The following is a 21,281-nucleotide window of genomic DNA, read 5'->3' on the forward strand; positions in this document are numbered from 1 at the left end:
CTTTATTTTCTCTAATTGTGTCGCTCAAATATTTTACGTTTCAGTACCACTTAAAAAGTTACGGACATACATACATACATATATACATACATACATACGTACATACATACAAGTGAAGCTAATAAAAGCGTATTAAAAATGGAGGAACCCGGACTACAACCACTCCTACTTCCCACATGACACAATTTTAAATTCCATTTGATTCTTTTCTTTCCAGTACACAAATCAAGAAGTAATTAACATAACGAGATAAAATGAGCAATAATAATTCGTTTAGAGTATGCCATCTTATAACCAAAAATTGTCCTAATCCAAACAAAACTGTTCAAGCCATTAGGTATGGATTATGTGGACCCCAGTATCTATAGTTCATATTTGACGGTTTGATTAGATCCATGTATGGGATCAACAATTTAAATTCAGAGAAAATGCTTTCCTGACATTTCTATGTGACGAAAATGGGTTGAATCGAATTAATTCTTCCCTGAACCCCCGTATTCAGATGGCCTTATGGTGTATAGATCGGCCAATACTTGAGTTATCGCACTGAAAATTACATAACATGTTTTACTCATGAAATTATATTTTTGTATCTTATATAGRTATAGTTGAGCGAAAACTTGAYCTAGTCCCCATTTAACTACTTCCAGGATTTCGAACATCCAACTGACTTTGCTCTATATCTCTATGAAACCGAGGAAATTTTTTTTTTATGTGGCATAAGAATAGTTAATAGGTGAAATTGGGTCGATACTACAAAACTCGCATATACTCGTACTACGTGTAATGATTTTCATTTTTCTAACAAATCTTATGCCGAATTTGTCGGTTAGTGCACGAGTTATATATGGTATATGTATTTAAAAAATTGTTAACGTTTTACATCTTAAGGTATTTCCCTGGCTTTGATTCGTGTAAGTTGAAAAAGTATAAAATGCACCCGAACTTAGCCCTTTCTTGCACTAGTTTTTAGTTACTAGTTGACAGCCATTTTGCGGCTATGGTGTTAGAGGCTCTGTCTTGTTAATTTTGGATCGCAGGATTATTTATGTCCTATGTAGTCAAGTGATGTACGCAGGGATCAAATAACCATCATTAAAATTACAAAAATAGCTGTAAATGATGGAAAATGTTTGAATTCAAATGCGTAATCAGGACACCTCAATTTCTTAGTCCTCTTAGCACATCCGTCGGAAATTTTTTCTTCAGACTTGTTGAGTGGTTTTATAGGTTGTCAAATTTGTATTATCATATGCATTTGGATATACTCGTATATATGCAGTTTATGGATCAATTCAGTTTACTTATATGCCAATAGTTTGAATAAAGGGCCAACTATTATAGGATATTATTATACATATTATGTAGTTGGTATTCGCAATTTATACTTCTAAGCCCACAGATTCATGAATATCGCATTGACGTTCTCCTAACTTTTATATTGTTCTTATGATTTTAATATCCAACTTAAAATTAAAGAAAATGAACATTTTTTGTTAATATTATATGGTTGATTTTATTTTTGTTTGGAAGATATCACAAGTACATATATATAGTAGAGTTAGGGTTACGTTTACATTGAAAATGCTATTTTTAAGTTTTTGGTGATGTTAATAAATACATTTTCATTTTTAAGTATAACTGATATTTTGAGATTTTATAAGTAATTCGGCTAAATAATTAAGTAAAAGTGTACCAATGTACCAAGTATATACATACATTAATAGTATAAAACTAGGCACACTCATGCAATTTTTTTGTTGTATTTAATAAAATTTAATTGTAATATATTTTAGGTGAGTGTGATTTAGACAAATTTATTACTGAGTTAGGTTGTAAATGTAGTATATTAGAAATTAAAGAGCTGGGGTAAATTGAATATTTATCAGTACCTAATGTTTGAAAAACCGACTCCCATTTAGACTCGATATGAAAAATGTCGGTATCTGGTACCACCAGGAAGATTACCAGACGTTGTTGATGAATAGCTGTAGCCACCTGGCCCAGCTCCTGTGGTGCTGGTCCTTTCGGTGCTGTAATTGTAGGATCCTCCTGGACCAAAACGAGATGATGACTCAACAGTAGATGAGTACGTAGAGCGTTCAGGTCTTGCATAGGGATCATTAGAGTCGTATGAGTTCTTTTCAACGTTCGACTTGTAAGAGTATGAATAGTCATTAGAACCTCTCTGGCGATGAGTACCTGGCCTTTCAGTGCATAAGTCCAAACGTGGAGTCTGCGAATGTGGGTGGCAAATTCAAACAGATTAAATCTACTATTTCCTTTTAAACTATTTTCACTTATGTACAAATTAGTTAAATAAGTATACAAATAGATGTAGTATCAATGCATATGGAAACTATTATTTAAATATATTCAATATTTTACTGAAATAAAGTTTAAATAAATCATTTTTAATAAAAACTAACTGTTTTAACTAAGTTTATATCTGAGGTTCAAAAAAGGAAATTGAAACATGTTTGATTTTCTAAATAAGCCAAAACTGTACATATTTATATGTGTTGCTGCGTTATTTGCTAAAATTGTTTTATATTTTTATTACCTTGCCTTTATATTAAAATCGTTTTAGCTAACTTTTTTAGAGAATTTTTTTCTATGAAAATGGAAGCATTGGTATTTAATTGAAAACAACCGCATATTTTTGAAAGCCTCTAAGGACTTATAAATTCGTTTATATTCTTTGATTGTAATTTTAAAATATCAAAAAGTGAATTAAGTAGATACCAAATTATTCACAAAACTAATATAATATATATATATATATATATATATATTATTTAAATTTAATAGTAATATTTCGTGACTGTAGCACCAGAACGCTCATTTCGGGAAATCTCTCGCTTTATAGGCAAGCTTTCCGATACGGCACGATGTAATCGTGGCAACACTGTATCTAGACTGTCACGGGATGTTCGAGCTGCTGTATTTCCTCCAGCTTCGACGGTGTCAATGTGTTGACGAACCATATTTAAAACACGTTCTCTATTTTGATCTCTGGCCGGCACGTAAGGCTTTATAGGCTCATGTAATATGCGAAAATTTGGCTTAATGGCAGCACGATTAATCGGGTCAAGTATGGAGCTTTTTCGCTGTGCTCGATCGGAGCGATAAGTCCCAAAAGCCGTAACGGGGTCCGAAACAAGCGAAGGTCGTGGAACATAAGGGCATTTCTCCCAGTCAATTGGCGTTTTGCTCTGCAAAGCCCACACAATGAATTTCAAAGTCAAAATAAATGTTTTGTTTTGTATGTAGTATAAAAAAAGTAATAAAAGTAATGAAAGGATTGGAACAACCATAAAATGTACTATATACAATGAAGCTTATTATCTTAGCAAACTATAAAACTAATAAATCGATCGTATCTTGACAACTTATGAAATGGAAATCAAATTGGCATTAAAATCAAAGAATTTTACTGCTGTAAAAATGCATTAATATTAAATAAATAAACTGTTTTTCAGAATACACATACTGTATATGTATACTTGATTAGGTATATGTGTATATATAACACTTTAATAATTATAAATATAAAATAAATTCAACTTTCTACCGCATACATTTTCATAAATTTCTTCACATTAATATATACATAATAAAATATAAACTTTAGAGAATATATGAAATTTAATTTTGTAAATCGGTCAACATTGTTATTTTCCAACATAAATTCACATCTTATATATGAATATCATTTCAAACTTAAATAGATCAAGCGCGTTATTTTCACCCCACATGCGTTAATTTGGCCTTTCTGAACAGGAGGAATCAGAGGCTGAAAATTCTTTCATTGGTTGCTGTGTTATTTCATTGACATTATTGACAGTATTCTAATTAAGCTAATTGCTCTATATATAATATTTTTTAAGTTTAAAGGGTAGCACACGGACAAAGTTTTCCTGTTCAAAATCATCTCACGTAGTTTATCTTAATTATTAGGATTACGAAAACTGCGGGACGTCTGTCTGTTCATCCGTTCTGGCGATAGCTCAGGTAAAACCATACATGAGTTTCTGGGTACAATCTGAAGAAGTTGGTACTGCCAATGGTATAATTCATATTAAAATCCTAAATTAAAAAACGGTAAACTTGTCAACAAATATAAAGGATACCCATCACCAACTGAAAATCTTGAAGAAGCAACGAATAATAAAAACGGAATACTCAACGAACAGAAAAAAAAAACCAACACCGGTCTCGACAGCGACAAATTCCTACTTCCGGATCTTTCCCTCAACCAAAACAACACTATCAATTATACTGTCTTAGCCGCGGTTCCTCTCACAGCTACAACAAACATTAACCCTTACCAGCAAATCAATTATGTTTATCTACCACTTAGTGCCCCAATATGGTACCTAAGATTCTACAGCGGAACCTTAATGATTACTACAACAATTACAATGACGTTTGATAATAAATGAAAACCAGTTTTACAAAATAGCTCTTTAAAAAACTCATTAAGTTATAGAATCCAACTCAACTGCCAAAAGGACTAAAAGGGCCTCAACTGCTAAAAAGGCCTGTATTAATTCATAATTCACAGGAACATATAAATCTCAACATAAATATAATCACCCTGACAGTCACTACGGCCATTAAATCTAATGTTAAATTTACCATAAATAACGCTTATATATCGCCAACAGAAAATACAAATGAAATTGACCTATTAAATTTTTTTAGTAGTTAAAATCATCCGACTCTACTACTAGTAATTTATGGTGCTCATTACACTTTAACAAAATCATTACCTATTTTGTAAGAAATAACAATCTTATTGTACTTAATGATAACTCCCCGACACATCTTTAACTCGTTTTACACAAACACATTGATTTAAGCATTTGAAATCCACCTCTTAACAATCCGATCACTTGGAAAGTTTTCGATGAACCACAAGGTAGGGATCAACTCGCCATTTATATATAACCATTTAGGCGCAATTGGAGACAGAATATAAACTACCAATTAAGGTGTAATTTTAAATAAGCTGATAGGGGGTCCTACCAACAATCATTGGAGAGATGATTAAACTCTTTAACCTATAACTCCGAAAATAGCAAACAATCTGCAGCAGCAACAATACTAATAAAAATAAAACGAGCTGTCTATACCCGCTCATCAAATCCAATTATCACCGACGCTCTATTTATTGGTGGAACGAACAACTAACACAGCTTAGATTTTACAAAGCTAATTTTGGCAAATTGCCAAGCGACAGCCCACAAAAGAAAACACCTTATAGTACAAAAAAAGAATGCAATATTTAAAAGAGAAGAGAAAATTTGCCAAAAGCATTAATGAGCAAAGTACATCTGAAACTCTCTGGAGCGAGGTAAATATACTTCATGATTATTTCTCTCTAGTATATATTCAGGTAATCAAAAATTCCCATAATATCACCGTTTCATCACCTGAAGAAATTATTAAAATATTTGCCAAAACTTGGTCGAAGTACTCAAAAATAGGAATTTTAACAATGAATTCGTAAACAAATAAAGTTAATTGAACTGCCGTTTTCAACACTTCAATTTAATGCCTGCCTAACTACTTTGAAAGGCAAAACAGCAAGCCTAAACAATATCCATTAGTGAAGAAACATTATGCCAACTATATAATGTAATATCTAAAAAGAGCATAAATCCTCAAAATGGGTAAATAAGTCTTATTATCCCCATCCCAAGATCCAATAAACCTATCGAGGGCTTTCGCCAATATCAATAATATAAGGAACGGCTGCAACCGAACATTTTATACTCTTTCAACTTGCAGGAATCAAAGCCAGGGAAATACCTTAAGGGGTAAACTGTCAATCAGAGGATCGAAATTCTATCAATTTTATATATACATAAACCCCTATTATGTACACTTGACAAATTCAACATATTTCTAATTTGCCAAAATTTTAAATTTATCATTTCGTATTCTGTGTATGAAATAAAAAGCTCTTGGAAGATAGTTTCTATTTGTTATTATTGTTAAACGAGGATGATAATTGTGAGAACAGGAATCGCGCGAGTTATAATATTTAATAAATCAATCACGAATTTTATATTCTTGTTAATATATTTATATATTGAATTTACGAAAATCGGTTGGCACCGTTCAAAATATAAGTCCACCTGCTTTCAAGAACGAAATAAGTATGAGAATGTAAGAATATGAGGATATGACAATATGAAAATATGAGTAATGAATAAGTAAAAAAGTAATGTCAAAAATTAATAGGGTGAATAGTACAATATCTAACTTTTCCATTGCTAAAATTGAAGATATATCTTCAAATTTTAGTTTTCTCTTAATATTAGAGCTATGAATATTTTGGAAATTTAAATATTTATATTTCGGTTGTTCTTTATGTCTTAAAAATTTATAATATTTTATGTATCCATTACACCTTTGTTCTTTGTAAAATTCTCTCTTCTCATTTCTTTTATTTATACATTTATTTTATCTTATTACAATGTTTTCAAAAATTTTCTTTTATTACAATTTCCTTGTTCAATGTTTATTGGTTTTTCTTGCAATCTCTCAATATCGGCGTCTCCAGTGTGGTTGTTAGGCTTCACTAGATGAAGACTTATATTTTCGGTTTTCAAATAATCTTTAAAGTTTACACTTTTGAATTCATTATCGCAAATATAATTAAAATTAATTGATTAAAATGTCCCTTTTTAGATTTATAAAGTCTAAAATTTTATATTGTAGTTTGATTGGTTCTGTTTTCAATATAATAAGCAATAGCAAATTTTGAAAAGCGATCAATAAATGTCAGAAAATTTGATTTTGTATTTGTGTAGACATTCATATGTATTATTTATTTTATGTCTGTTGGAGTTTCAGTTAAATGGAATCTAGCTTTAATTGGCTTTCTGTCAAATTTAGATCTGGTGCAAGTGGAGCAATTATTAATATATTTTTGCATTAAAAATTTCAAATTAGGAATATAAATTATCTTTTTTAGACCAAAATAATTTTCGTCGATACCGGTATGACCAGGTTAATTTTTATGGTAATTATTGATTAGTTTAAAAGCTTCTTCTTCTGTTTCAACATATTTTGCCTGATATGAACAACGAACGAATCTGATATTTCTAAATCCTGAAAATAATTCTATTAATTTATTTTGTAAAATATTATATTGGTCGTCATTTAACTCTGTATATATTCCAACATTCCCTTTTGTTAAATGTTCTTTTAAAATAGATTCTAAATTATTTTCTAAATCGAAAAATCAATAAAAATCTTTTTATTTTTATGTTTCTAATTCCATATCCTTAGTTTTATAATGTGTTAGGATAATTCGAGTTTTAAATCTATTTACGACGGTTTCTAAAATTGGTATGTGGACATGAAAATCTTCAGACCGTGAGTGAACGGTATCAAAATCGTCTGATATAATATTATTATATAAAGAACCAGTAGATACATTTATCATGCTAATTTCGTCAGCATTAATTCTACTAAGAAAGTCCGCTACTGAGTTGTATTTACTTTTAATGTAGGAAATATTTATGTTCAATTCACTTAACTTGATTAGCCAACGATGTAACCTTGGACTCATTTTCCCCTACGATTTAATGAAAAGCCATTTTAAGGGCTGATGGTCTGATAGAATATCAAATTTGAYACCGTACAAGTATGGTCTAAAATAATTAGTCTCCCAAATAATAGCAAGCAGTTCTCGTTCAGTAGCTGAATAATTTTTTTTCGTGATCGATTAATGTTCTACTACCACAACATAGTGGATGATTATCCTGTTGCTAAAAGGCTCTTTAAGTACCGGGGGGTCATTTACGTTTAATTTAACACCTTTTTTCAAGTATCTAATCATTGGGTAAGCYACTTTTGAAAAATCTTTTATAAATTTTCAGTAATAAAAGGTAACACTAAGAAACGACTCAATCTGTTTCATAGATTTTGGCAATTCCAATTTCAAAATTTGATCGATTTTACTAGTATTTGGCCTAACTCCTTCAGGGGTTAATATATGACCTAAATACAAAGTTTCTTTTGAAAAGAACTTGCATTTATTTATTTGGATCTTTAAATTTACCTCACGAAGTTTCGTTAGAATTCGGTTTATATCATTAAAGTGCTCTTGAAGACTTGTGGAGAATATCAAAATATCGTCTAAATAGACTACGCATATTTTATTAATAAAATCTTTCAGTAGTTTGTTGATAAAGCTTTGAAATGTGGYAGGCGCATTTTTTAGTCCAAATGGCATTCGGTTGAACCATATAGAGTGGAAAAGGCAGTTTTCGACCGGTCTTCTTGATTAACAAGAATTTGGTGAAACCCTTTTGCCAAATCAATTGTAGTGAAATATTGCGCTCGACCCAATTTATCCAAAATATTTTGAATATTTGGTATGGGGAATTTATCGTCGATTGTAATATTGTTTAATGCCCTATAGTCGACAACAAGCCTCCATTTCTTTTCACCTGAGCTGTCTAATTTCTTAGGAACGACCCATAAGGGACTATTGTATGGTGAATTACTCTCTCGGATTATACCTTGTTTAAGCATGCCGTTCATTTGCCTACATATTTCTTGTTCGTGTATCTGGGGATAACGATATATTTTCGAATATACCGGCCTGTCTGATACAGTTTTAATTTCATGATTTATTATATTAGTATTTAGAGTCTGTCCTTCTATGTAAATTAGGTATTTATACTTATTAAGAATTTTTTTTTATAACTGATTTTTCTTGTTTGTGTAAGCCGCGAAATAAATTTTCAAGGACTTGCTTATCCACATTGATTTCTTCTAAGATATGAATTTCACTAAAMATTAATGGTTGAAAAAAATTTATTTTATTACCACTAAATGTAACGGTTCGGTTGTACACATCAATAACACTACGCATTGGAGTCAGTATATTCTGTCCAATAATTGCATTGAAATATTTACCCTTAAAGTCTAATAGTTTCCAAGTCATAGTTGTGTTTTCATTAAATTCAAAAGGAACTTTGTAATTATTTCTTCTGTAATATAAGAACTATTATTCAATGAATTAAAGCAAATGCTTTGTATAAGTTGTACTATTTAATATATTACTAATTTATTTATATCAAGTAGCGATGTTGTTGCACCAGTATCTATCAATGCTAAAAATTTTTCGTTGTCAATAGTTAATTCTACTAACGGTAATGATTTCTTGAGGCTGTTGTAAAAAAAATTCAAATTATCGTCAATATTGGAAACCCAAGATCCACACTGAGCATCCGCTTGTAAATGATCTACTTCTATAGGTGACATGTTTTTCACGTCATTGTTTCTGTTGCGAAATTGAGGGGAGAGAGCTTCTCCATTATTTTTCGTTTGAGAGGGTTGGTTTAACACGTTGGCTGCCAATGTATCACCGGTGATCACAACAAAATCTACCCCCCGGTGCCAGTGTATCACCGGTCATCACAGCAAAAAACTACTCCCAGTTGCCAAGCAAAACAATGCATGTTGTGCTTTGAGTTACAACGGGATTTTTTACCATGAATAAAAGTCATGCTCCCGACGCGTTTGAGGRTGTTTTTTTGCTGTGATCACCGGTGAAAACTTGCTGTTTTTTTTAACTGTTATTTATTTTTTGCAATGTGAAATTATGAATTCCGAGGAGTGGACAAGATTTTAGTCCAGATGAAGAATCGTACATCCCAGATTCGAGCAGTGATACATCGAGTGATGACAGTTTCCTAGAAGACCAAGATGTGAGCTTTAGTAATATCGTAGATGAACATCAGACGGGAACTACGACAGAATGGGATTCGCCTGCCACCGGAGCGACTTTGAAAAATTTTGAGGGATGCATAAGTCTACCCTATGCTTCGCAACACGATGCCGTCTCGCCATTTGAGTATTATAGAAAGTTTTTGACCGATGATATCTTGGATATTATTGTTGAAGAGACAAATAGAAATGCTAATTATCAAATATGTGGGATTAGTACTCGCAGCAGCAGCAGGATGAATAAGTGGAAGGATACGAATCGTAAGGAGATCATGGAGTTTCTTGCCATAGTCTTGTATATGGGTATGGTAAAATATCCTTCAATGGAGGACTATTGGAAACCAACTACCTTGTTCAGAAAGCCATTCGTCCCACACGTTACGGGTCGTAACCGGTTCCAGATCTGAACAGTATCTAAAACTTTTAAAGTTGACAAACTCTTGCAGGAATCAATTGCAACCTTTAAACGAAATAAACCAGCTGTAAAAAACTTGTTATTGATGAAAGTATGATACCTTTCCGTGGTCGTTTACCATTGCGGCAATACCTTCCTGGCAAAGCACATAAGTATGGCATCAAGGTGTTCAAATTGGCAGATACAAAAGGTTACATATATAATTTGAAACTCTATACTGGAAAATCAGACAGAACCACGGGACTTTCTCTTGCAACGAATATTTGCCTTCAATTTATGAAAGGTTATTTTGAAGAGAACCGTACACTTACGTCGACAATTATTATACTTCTATCGAATTGGAAAATGCTCTCTTAAATAGAAAAACGCATCTACAGGGAACTCTAAGAAAAAACCGGAGAGGCTTCCCTACATTGCCTAGGTCGCTGAAAAGAGGGGATAATGTTACTTTCGAAAGATCTGGAATCGTAGTCGGGTACTGTAGGGATAAAAGAGAAGTTCGTTTCTTGTCCACTGTAAACAACGGATCACTTGTACATGCTGGTAAAAAGAATAGACTCGGCCAAGATGTTTTAAAGCCGAATGTAATAATAGAGTACAACAAATGCAAACAAGGTTTGTTGAGCGCTTTAAAAATCTATTTGTTTAAATACGTAAATATTTATTGATTTATTCCTGCTTTAGGAATAGATTTGTCTGATCAAATGGCTAGTTACTTTAGTCCTCTCCGTAAAACTATTCCCTGGTTTCATAAAGTTGCTTTTGATATTCTTTTAAATACGGCGGTTGTAAATTCATATATTTTGTATAACGAAAGTAATTCCAATATGAAAATATCTGACTTTCGGCAAAATATAATTCCAAATTTAAGTGGGAGAGATAGCGCTTCAATTTCGCGAACACTTCCTGAAGGCAAGCACATTTTGACGGCATCAGTGGAAGTAACAAAAGACGGAAGACAAAAGAGATATCGCTGCGGAGGCTGCTATTCTGAACTGAAGACTGTAACCTCTTCGTCAGCTGCAAGGAAGAAGGCCAAACTTGTATCCACATACTGCGGACAATGTCCTCGGTCTCCATTCTTATGCCTCAATAATTTTCATTTTTTTTTTTATTTACAGGAATGAATTGCAGTTTCCTATTTATAATTGAGTATTATTTTTTTAAGTTGTGTTTTACTAAGGAATTAAATATTTTTTCTTTTAAAACTAACTAACGTCATTCTTAAAACTCTTTCCGTTAAGGCCCCAGCCCCTAAATTCTAGAGGCCTAGGCGTGTATCGCCGGTGATACAGTGGCACCTGCGAGTAGTTTTTTGCTGTGATTACGTGTTAAAAAAGCATTGCTGTTGTGAGAGTTAGAAAATCTTCGAAAATTTGTATACCTATTCGAATTTTGATTGTTAAATGCTTGAGAAGGTTGTTTATAAAAAACTTGATTTTGTGTTGGAAAATTGTAGGGAAACGTTGACGTATAATATTTCAAATTTTGATTACACTGACTAGTATTAAACTTATCAGAATTTCTTAAGTTAGTTTTACTTTCAGTACAAATCAAATAATTTTCTTCTAATATCTGAAACCATCTCTAATATTTGTAACTTTAGAATTAATTATAACCGAAGCTCTCTTTATATCAATATTATTTAAAAAAGTACGCAAAATAAACTTATCAATACGTTGTGGTTCATACTCCACTGGCTTCTCATTGTCAAATTCAAATTTTTCGTTGATTTTACACCAAATATTACAAATCTGTGTATAATAACTTACAATATTGTTATTGATAATTGTATGTGCGCATTTAAATAGCTCGTCATATGTCTCCTTTACTCCAAAGTTTTTTATTAGCGCTCGTTTCACACACTCCCACGTTGGCGATGCACCCAGCGTTCGTAAAATGTGAAGAGCAGGACCTTGTAATATATTGAGAATTACACGTTCATATATGTACGTTTGGAGAGTAGGTTGCTCTCTCACTAGAGCTTGTATTGACTCCACTTCTCTTATAAACTATGATATGTAATGTATTGTCGCTGCAATGCCATGATGCACTGCTAATTCCAAGTCGTTGCGCTAATAATAGCAGAAATAGTGAAAAATGTAGAATCGTGGGTCGTGTCAGCTGATTCCACCTATCTTATGGGCGCGCAATGTAAGTGCTCAGTGAAAAACGCTACTCCCTTTTCTCTTTGACGTCGGATGACGTGAGAATCTACAGCATTTTGGTTTKTGCCGTCTAAACGTGTCAGCTGATTGCTCTCTCACAACCCAGGGTTGCCAATATCTATATACTGTAGTAATTATCAACTTTTATAATTCAATCTGTTCAATATGTTTGAAATTTTCTTGAAATAACTCAAAATCAGAGTCGAATGCTATTATTTATAAATAYATAAACTCTTTTTAATAGTTTGTTTTCAGTTTTGATATTTTATATTATAAATAATTGAAATTGAAAACATAGATGTGTACAAAACTATATATGCGTATTGAGCAATGGCAACATTGTGCAAATGGAAACAAACAAAGATGGCTGAATTATGCGTTTTTGCCACGTTTTTCACTGGGCACACATTTCGCCGATGAGGAAGGAAAAGGGAGGAAGGCAGTAGCGTTTTTGACTGTTCCTGCTAAAAGTTTTGTTAGAACAACGAAAATCATTATACAGATCTAGTATATAGCAGTTGGGGTAGTATCGACCGGATTTTAACTATTACTTTTATCATGCCACATACTAAAAATATATTAGTAATATGGGTGTAGGTCAAGTTCTCGGGGTATTATCGGGTTATATCAATTCTTGACTTTTACACCGGAAAGTGACAGAATCAAATGGAATTTAAAACTGTATTATATGGGAAGTAAGAGTGGTTGTAATCCGATTTTCGTCCATTTTCGCACTGTGACTGTGTATTTGAGAATGTAAAAATATTTCCACGTACTGATTCTTCCAATTCTTACCCAGCCTCATAAAAATTCTTTACATACCGTCTCGTAGGTAAATTTTAACGTCTTTGGCGTAAGGGGAGTGAGCGGAGTTATCATCCCTTCGCCAATTAGAGTTCTATATATCCTAATTTTGTTCTTAATTGTGGCATAATAGGTTTTCGGTTGATCGCGATTTATGTGCGTGATAGTGGTCCACTTGTGCCCATCTACGAACTCCTAATTTTTTTTGTACTTATATATATCATCTTTAGTTTTAGGTGATACGTACAACCCTTAGGTGAACAAAACTAACTATATTAGCAACAGATTGTAAGAGTATAAAAGTTATGGTCAAGCGACTATGGTGGTATCTATTGACGTAAAAACCACTTCGCAATCTTACCAAAAATTAAACTCGGTCCCAAAATAATCAATTACAATATTATCTTCTGAATTAAAAAAATTGGGTTGAAATTAATGAAATCCTAAACAAATCATGGCCACTGGTAATCTGTATTCCACAAGCATCTCCATTATCCGTAACACTTTCCCTTATCTCATTATCATCGGTTAAGTCGCCACTTAGTGGGTTTGTATGGAAAGTAATTGGACTGAGTCGATTTAAAAAAATTTATTGAACCAATCGTTACAATTCATTAAAAACTTTCAAAATATGCTCCTTCTGGGTCGATGCAGTGCTGACAACGCGATATTCGAGCATTGAATGCGTCACCTAAGGCATTCTCCGTAATAGCCTTGAGATCCGAGATGAACTCTGCTTGGATCCCCTCTGTCATCTCAAAATGGTGCGGTGTCTAGGCGGACCCTATTGAACTTTCGTTTGAGTATCTTGAGGACGGTTTGTGCAAGAGAAAAAAATTTGATATCTTTGATGATGGTTGTCAAAAAGACAATGAGCATCGTTTTTACTTTGGATTTGCACATTCTTCCCTTTTTTGGACGAGAAGACGCCGGCGTGTGCCACTAGGAAGTTTGACTCTTTGTCTCGGGATCATTGTCGAAGATTCATGACTCATCGTCACCTGTGATTACGATTTTCAAAAATTGGGGTCACTTTCACACATGTTCAAATTTTCTTGGCATACTTCCACTCGCTTAACCTTTGCTCTAGCGAACACTGCATTTTCGGCTTGAACCACTCACAAAAACATGTCGGGCGAAAATGTTAGTCCTGACTCTCGAGGTGCTCGGAGACAACTGACTAGCCGCTCGTTCGTTAGCTAGGAACGCCCTCTATCGAATCCAGTCGGTACTCGCACGCTCCGAGTACAGACGCGGCGGAAGAAAATCATATTACTATTGGACAACCCTGTTCAATATGCCGATGCTCCACATTCGCGCTTCAACCTGGACTTTTAATCAATCTTGCGTTATTTTAGACTTGCTTGAATACAGAAAAGATAACACACATCGCAACATTAACTTACAACACTTTTTGGGAATACACTGATAGTCCAAAACACAACAATGTCATAAAATGGAGTAAAAATTATACTCTCAAGAAGTCCGAAGTCGAAACTACCATACATCTCCGTTAAAACATATAAATAGCTTTAATGAATTCAAATTTGTAGTTATGAAATTAACAATTGGTGGGCTACCAAATTATAGGACAAACAGTCGTACAACGTACATCAATGAAGATGATTGGCACAAATACTGATTATTAGGCGGAGCAACTTCAGTTAATAATATTTTGTTATAAACCTTTCTCGAACATTTTCAATATTCGGTATATCAGGACACAAGTGCCTTTAGCTGAGTTTACACCAGAAATATTGGCCTATTTTCAAGAAGATCAGTTGTAATATTAATATGTTTTGGTTTTAAAATTGAACTTTCGTAATCTCTAAGACCCAAAGGTATGAAAATATTTTTAAGTTTTGGTAAAGCTTTATATTAAACATGTAAAGAAAGGCTGAATATTCTACACACCGGCTTCCCGACCAAAGCCTGAGTCGATGAAATTATGATTGCGTTCCAATCGTATTTACTATCTTATTAACTTATACCATAAGTCATACCAAAACATAGTTATCGTATAATTTCTGGTTATTACAGAGGGAATATACATATCAATATTTATCATACAATACAAGTTACAGTATTTTCACTGAAATACAAAGCGACGAAATTCAATATATTGCGTAGATTTGCTAAAATTAACACAGACACCATTGTGTTTTTATTCTAAGCCTATGCTCACTTGAAATCTTCAAATAATTATATCATCATATTATCCTATGTAAATAAACGGTCTTAAATCAACCGGAAAGTTATTTCTATGTCCAATATAAAAGCAAGGAGATAATTCGTCCGGATTTGATCTTTTTTTTGACACAAACGATCACCTCAAGAAAATATGTTCTTTGAATTTCATCAATGTATCTCATAGGTTAACCGATACTTTTCGGGTAAAATATAAGAGGCCTGCACATTAAAATAAATTATAATTTATAAATACCGATAATTTAAGGAATTTTCAGCAGATTTTGCCATTTGGACCTATTTTCTCCTTCTCAAGTACAAAAAGTGTTTCTCCGAAAAAATTTCACTAAATATTTTTGTTTTTCAATATTCTTATATTCATTAGATGTGCTTGATAAAGCCAAACAATAAGCTTTCAAATATTAAATCTATTTAAAACTAAACAATCTCAAGAATGTGGTTGAGGTTTTTTGGTAGAAAGTTGCTCTTTACTAGCTGGTAGATCACTTCTTTTTAAACGTGTTTGATTGCAGTAATTTACCAAGGCATTAGGCAATGGGTTTGGATGTTGGCGCAGTTTAGAAATATATCTCATTCTGCTGTCCTCTATCTCCTTCTTTACCATAGGAATATTAAGGTCTTTATGAATTTTTTCATTACGCATGTCCCATGGTGCACCCGTGATTGTTCTCACAATTTAAATTGTAACTTTTATATTATATCAATATTGGTTGCACAGATCGTACCCCACATTGAATGTCATACATTAAAATCGGTTCAAATATTGCATTGTAGGACAGGACTTTGTTGACTAGACTAAGTTTAGAATTTTTGTTTAAAAGTCAATTTAAGTATATATTATGTACAGAGTAGGGCCTAGCACGCTATCCTGAGGCACACCAGCCATTATTACTCGTGCTTCTGATATGAAATCTGCTGTAAATTTCTTGTTTCTTAAATATTAGTTTGTCAAAAAAGTCTTGCGGTATTTTCGCTAGTTGGCGCTGAGAGCGCGTAGTTCTAGTTTTATTCGTCGCATCGGGTCATGCTATACCTTTTTGGAAAGCTCATTTCACGCGCTAACACGTGTTTGATTGATTTCTTTTAAGTCGTTCGTGAGTTATAGCGTCGCAAAAATGGAGCAAAATAAAGAGAAAATACGGCATATTTTACAGTACTACTACGATAAAGGCAAAAATGCATCTCAAGCCGAAAATAAAATTTGTGTAGTTTATGGACCCGATACAGTTTACATTTCCACCTCACAACGATGGTTTCAACGTTTTCGTTCTGGTGTAGAGGTATCGAAGATGCGCCACGCTCCGGAAAGCCTGTGGTCGAAAATTGCGATAAATTCGCTGGTTTGGTCGAAAGAGACCGGCATAGTAGCAGCCGTAGCATCGGTCAAGAGTGGGCATGAGTCATCAAAAAAAATTTTATGAACAATTGAAACTTCAGTAAAAAAATCGCAAAACTTTTTTGACAAGCTAACATGACTATAAAGTTTTATGCAATTTGAAAGGTAAAAGGTTTTGGATTTTCCATAAAAGGCCTTCATGTCAGACCTCATCGAACGCCTGAGGTACATCTAGAATAATAGCTGAACAGTACCCTCTGGTCTGGAATGTTTCCCTGATTTCGTTGGTAATTCTATTTACTTGCTCTACAATGCCGTGCTTAGCATGAAAACCGAATGATGCGTTTTTATTATATTATTTTCGAGGAGGAAAGGAGTGATCTTTGATAGTAACACTTTTTCAAATATTTTAAAAATTCAGGGTAAGACCAATAAGCCGTCTATAGAAAAACGTATGTGTTAAGTCTTTCCCAGATTTATCTATTATGATGATAAGCGACTTTTTCCACGAAATTGGATAGAATACGAAACCAAGAATTGCATTAAAAAGCAAGGAGAGCACCATTATAGCAATATCTGGAAACTCAATTAGCATTTTTGGAGTAATATTATCGTGTCCTTATGCTTTTTTCGGATTTAGCTCTGATTCTGATTCTAGTAACTTCAGAAGTAGAAGTCCTAATATACACAAGTGACTGGTTAGCGCTATTGAGCAAAGTTGGCAACTTAAAGTTGTTTTTTGGGCAAGTAGGATGAAATACCTTTTCTAGGAGATTTGCAAAGCAATAAGCCTTTTACTCATCACTTCGTGACCAATTACTATTCAACTGTCTTAGAGGTATTTTGGAATCTACTGATGGCTTAAAAGACTTTTAGAGAGTTTTGCTTACTAGAATTTGGGCACAGTTTCTTTGTTATACAGATTTCAGTTGAAGTAAAGTTGAAAGAAAGCGATTTAACTGCCATTCACGTCCAGCTCCCCTTTTCTTATTTACAACTTTTCCTATTTCATTATTAATGATATTTCTAAAACCAACTGTTTTATTGCTTCTTTTTGTTAAAAATACAACTCATTAGTTATTACATCATTAAATTCTCTTATATTTTCACCAATGTATCTTCCTGTATTTATTTTGCAAACGATATTCATGTGGCTGGTAATATATTTTCTATAATTCAACCAGTCAGTTTTATGAGAAATCAGAGAAACTTTTGACTCAAATATCATGGGGTTGATCAGATGATAAGTCTGTACTAATTCACTGTCTGTAATTTTAAAGCGATGTTGACAGTATATAGCCATAAGGCTGCCATACAAAGTTAACGATCGGAATCAAGTTCTGTTATGGAAAACTTTCACATTCACAATGTATTTTCACAAAAGTTGGCACAGGCTATTTTCCAAAGCAACAATGCAATCTCCGAAGAAATCGTTCAGATCGGTTGACGATAGCATATAGCTGCCATACAAACTAAGTTCTTGTATGGAAAACTTTCACATTTGACAAGATATATTCACGAAATTTGTTACAGATTATTTTCTAATACAACAATGTAATCTTCGTGATAATTCGGGTGGTAGAGCGCCGTGCTCGTTCGTTCCGTAGATGTGGTTGGCCGTGGGGAAACGGTCGGCGCAATGTTATTCCAAAAATGTTAAATAAAAAACAAAAGGTTTCTTATAATAAATATATTTTACAAAAAATAAATTGGACAAACACTTACCACGTCTGGATCGGTGAGCGGTCGCAAAAGAAGAGAGCGCGCAACTTTTTTAGTTTTTGTTTAGTTGCGCGAGAATTAAAAACTTCGAAAAAAGTTGGAATAAGAGGAAAARAAAAGATTGCTCTGCCGATACAGACGTGGCAAAAGAAATTGGGCGGGGGCGGCGTCAACACTTCGAAAAACTCGTTTAGATCGGTTGACGATAGCATATAGGTGCCATACAAACTGAATGATCGGAATCAAGTTCTTGTATGGAAAACTTTCACATTTGACAAGATATATTCACGAAATTTGGTACAGATTAATGTAATCTCCGAAGAAATTATTCAGATCGGTTAACTATAGCATATAGCTGCCATACAAAGTGAACAATCGGAATCAAGTTCTTATGTGGAAAACTTTTACATTTGACATAATATCTTCACGATATTTGGCATGGATTACAGCTTAAGGTAACAATATAATCTCCAAAAAAATTGTTCAGAACAACATACTATAGCAAATAGCTTCCATACAAACTGAACACAAAGTTACTAACAGAAATTCACCTGTGAAGGGTATTTAGCTTCGGTGCAACCGAAGTTACGGTTTTTTCTTGTCTTATTGGTACATTCTCACCTGACGTTATGTTTTATTCGCTGCCCCGCGCTATCTGGTACCTGCTTACTTGTTGGTGTAGCGTTTGTAGCCGGCAGTTGTGGAATGCCGTTCTCTGCAGCTTCTACTGTCTGTAAACTCTGCTTATGGTGCTGCTCAGTTGGTCCGCTGCGATGACTCATCCTTCTCACCGTTGCCTTGTTTATTGGTAGGAGCTGAATTCGCAGACTCGTCAAAGCAAAAGTATGCCATGTTTTTGGGAATGCAGAGCACTCATGTTTTTTTGTTTATTTTATTGTTTATTTCGTCCTTATTTGTTATTTTATTATGTTTATTGCTTGCAAAATGTTTAATATTTGGTGTTTCTATGTTTAACATAGCACTTTCGGTGTTAGTGCCTCACGCTTGCACTCATGCACTTTTTTCAATGTTTGTTTATTTTTATTTTTATTTTTGGAAAGTTTTTACGGAACTCATCAAGACACGTCCGTATAGATTGAAAGCCGAAGCCGAAAAAATCAAGTAAAAGCAGATGACTATGTTGACAGTTTTCTTCGATTATCACAGTGTAGCGCACTTTATAATAATTTTATGTGCTTTAATTTTTCGCGAGTTTTTATCCACATTTTCTACCAATATCATGCCGCAATCGCCATATTCACCAGATTTAGCTCCGTGCGTCTTCTGGCTATTCAGCAAACTCAAACAACTTCACCGTAGAACCGATTTTGAGGCAATTGAAGACCTTATGCCATGTCTATTTTTGATCCCGGCTCCAATAAAGTTCTCTTTTAGTTTCAGATACAAATATTAATATCTCTAGCGTATTTTTTGTTGATTTTTGACACTTTTAACACGTTTAGTGTTATCCCCGATTTCATCAATTTTACAGTGTCGGTTAAAGTGCTTACATAATACATACAAACTTTTAGACGGGCAGAGCCATGCCCATATTTTTTAAATCTCTTGCCAACAAGTGTTTCTGGCTACACCAATTCTCTTTACCAAATAACAGTTTTGTATCTTAGCTTAGTGCGCAGTTATTGCGTTTTATACGTTTTCGATTAATGCTATTTTGTAGGCGTAGCCGTGTCCGATTACGTCCATCTACGTACTCGTCCGCATTTGCAAAGGAACGCGTGTACCAAGTTTCATTAAAATACCTCAATTTTTACTCAGGTTATCACTTGCGCGGACGGACAGACAGACAGTCCGCATTCAACCCGTTATGTCATATTGATCAATTATATACGTATTTATATGTACTAGAGGACCCGTCCACGTTTTACTGTGGCTGATACATAGGTAGTACAACTAATATCATCTATATGATTTCCATGATTTAGATTATAACTATTAGTTAAGGAGATATCTCATTTTTGGTGAAGCAACTTGTGTTATTTTATAAAAAAAAGTAATCAAAAAGCATTTCGTGCGTTAAGAAAGCATTGCTTTTTGGGGGAAAATACTGTTGAATTTGGGCTGTGCACCAGTGAAATCATTTGAGTCGAGTCGACAATGAGTCTAGTGGACTGCATATAATGAAACGGTTCTCTTGCAAAAATCGACTGGCAAGGTTATGGCATCTGTCTTTTGGGATGCCCGTTGTATACTATTCATCGAATGATTACTGAGCCAGTTTTAATTCACTGCACTGTGCATTTGGTTGCAGTTCTATTTCACTATTCCCAGTATTTAGCAATTTTATTATTTTTTAGGACAGATCAGTTTGAAATATATATACTTCATCGTTACCGTTTAAATATTGCACTGCTCTGTGCAATGCTTCGAAAATATTGCTATATATCTCAAATTATAATAGACCTTTTTATCAACACTTCAGTTATGTGGCTATAATTTTATTCTAGATATCGCGTTTGGTTTGTTATGAATGTATTTGCGTCCTTCGCCCATAATATAACAAAGTATCCGCAAAGCCTTGACTACGCTTGTTATGCATTCTTGTTCTCTCCAATAGTTAGCAGGTATGAAAAAAATTTAATGGCTACCAATAGATGTTTTGAATCAGTGTCGGCCAAAATGAATTTTTCCTATGCTCTTCTGTCAACTTCAGAAAAAACGAAAGAGCCAGTAAACTGCTCGTATATCTACGAACAGCTCGGTTCGGCAGCAGCGTATGGCGAAGCTAATTATTTCAGTTGCGTTTCAGAATTCTGTGAGCTAGCACGTATGCACAAGTTTAATTTTTTACACTGCCAGAAAATATCCCCTTGCGTAATTTATAAAAATGTTTAAAATTGAATGGGAGACA

At 33.7% G+C, this 21,281-nt stretch overlaps 1 protein-coding gene across 8 annotated transcripts in view; it reads right to left on the reverse strand.

Moving 5' to 3' along the window:
- The window catches only part of LOC108976940 (protein anoxia up-regulated-like), a 75,648-nt gene that overhangs the window by 48,964 nt on the left and 5,403 nt on the right, over window positions 1-21,281 (reverse strand). The window contains exon 2 of one of the 8 annotated variants that reach the window (XM_018946395.1): window positions 1,865-2,236. The exons of the other annotated variants lie outside the window; for them this stretch is intronic. Within the exon in view, the coding sequence (XP_018801940.1) occupies window positions 1,919-2,236 (318 nt within the window). The 3' untranslated portion in view covers window positions 1,865-1,918. Of the gene's footprint in view, window positions 1-1,864; window positions 2,237-21,281 lie in introns of those variants that run through there. 8 annotated transcript variants of the gene reach the window in all.

This window comes from Bactrocera latifrons, unplaced genomic scaffold (genome assembly GCF_001853355.1).
Source record: "Bactrocera latifrons isolate USDA-ARS-PBARC rearing strain unplaced genomic scaffold, ASM185335v1 scaffold_810, whole genome shotgun sequence".
Taxonomy (NCBI): domain Eukaryota; kingdom Metazoa; phylum Arthropoda; class Insecta; order Diptera; family Tephritidae; genus Bactrocera; species Bactrocera latifrons.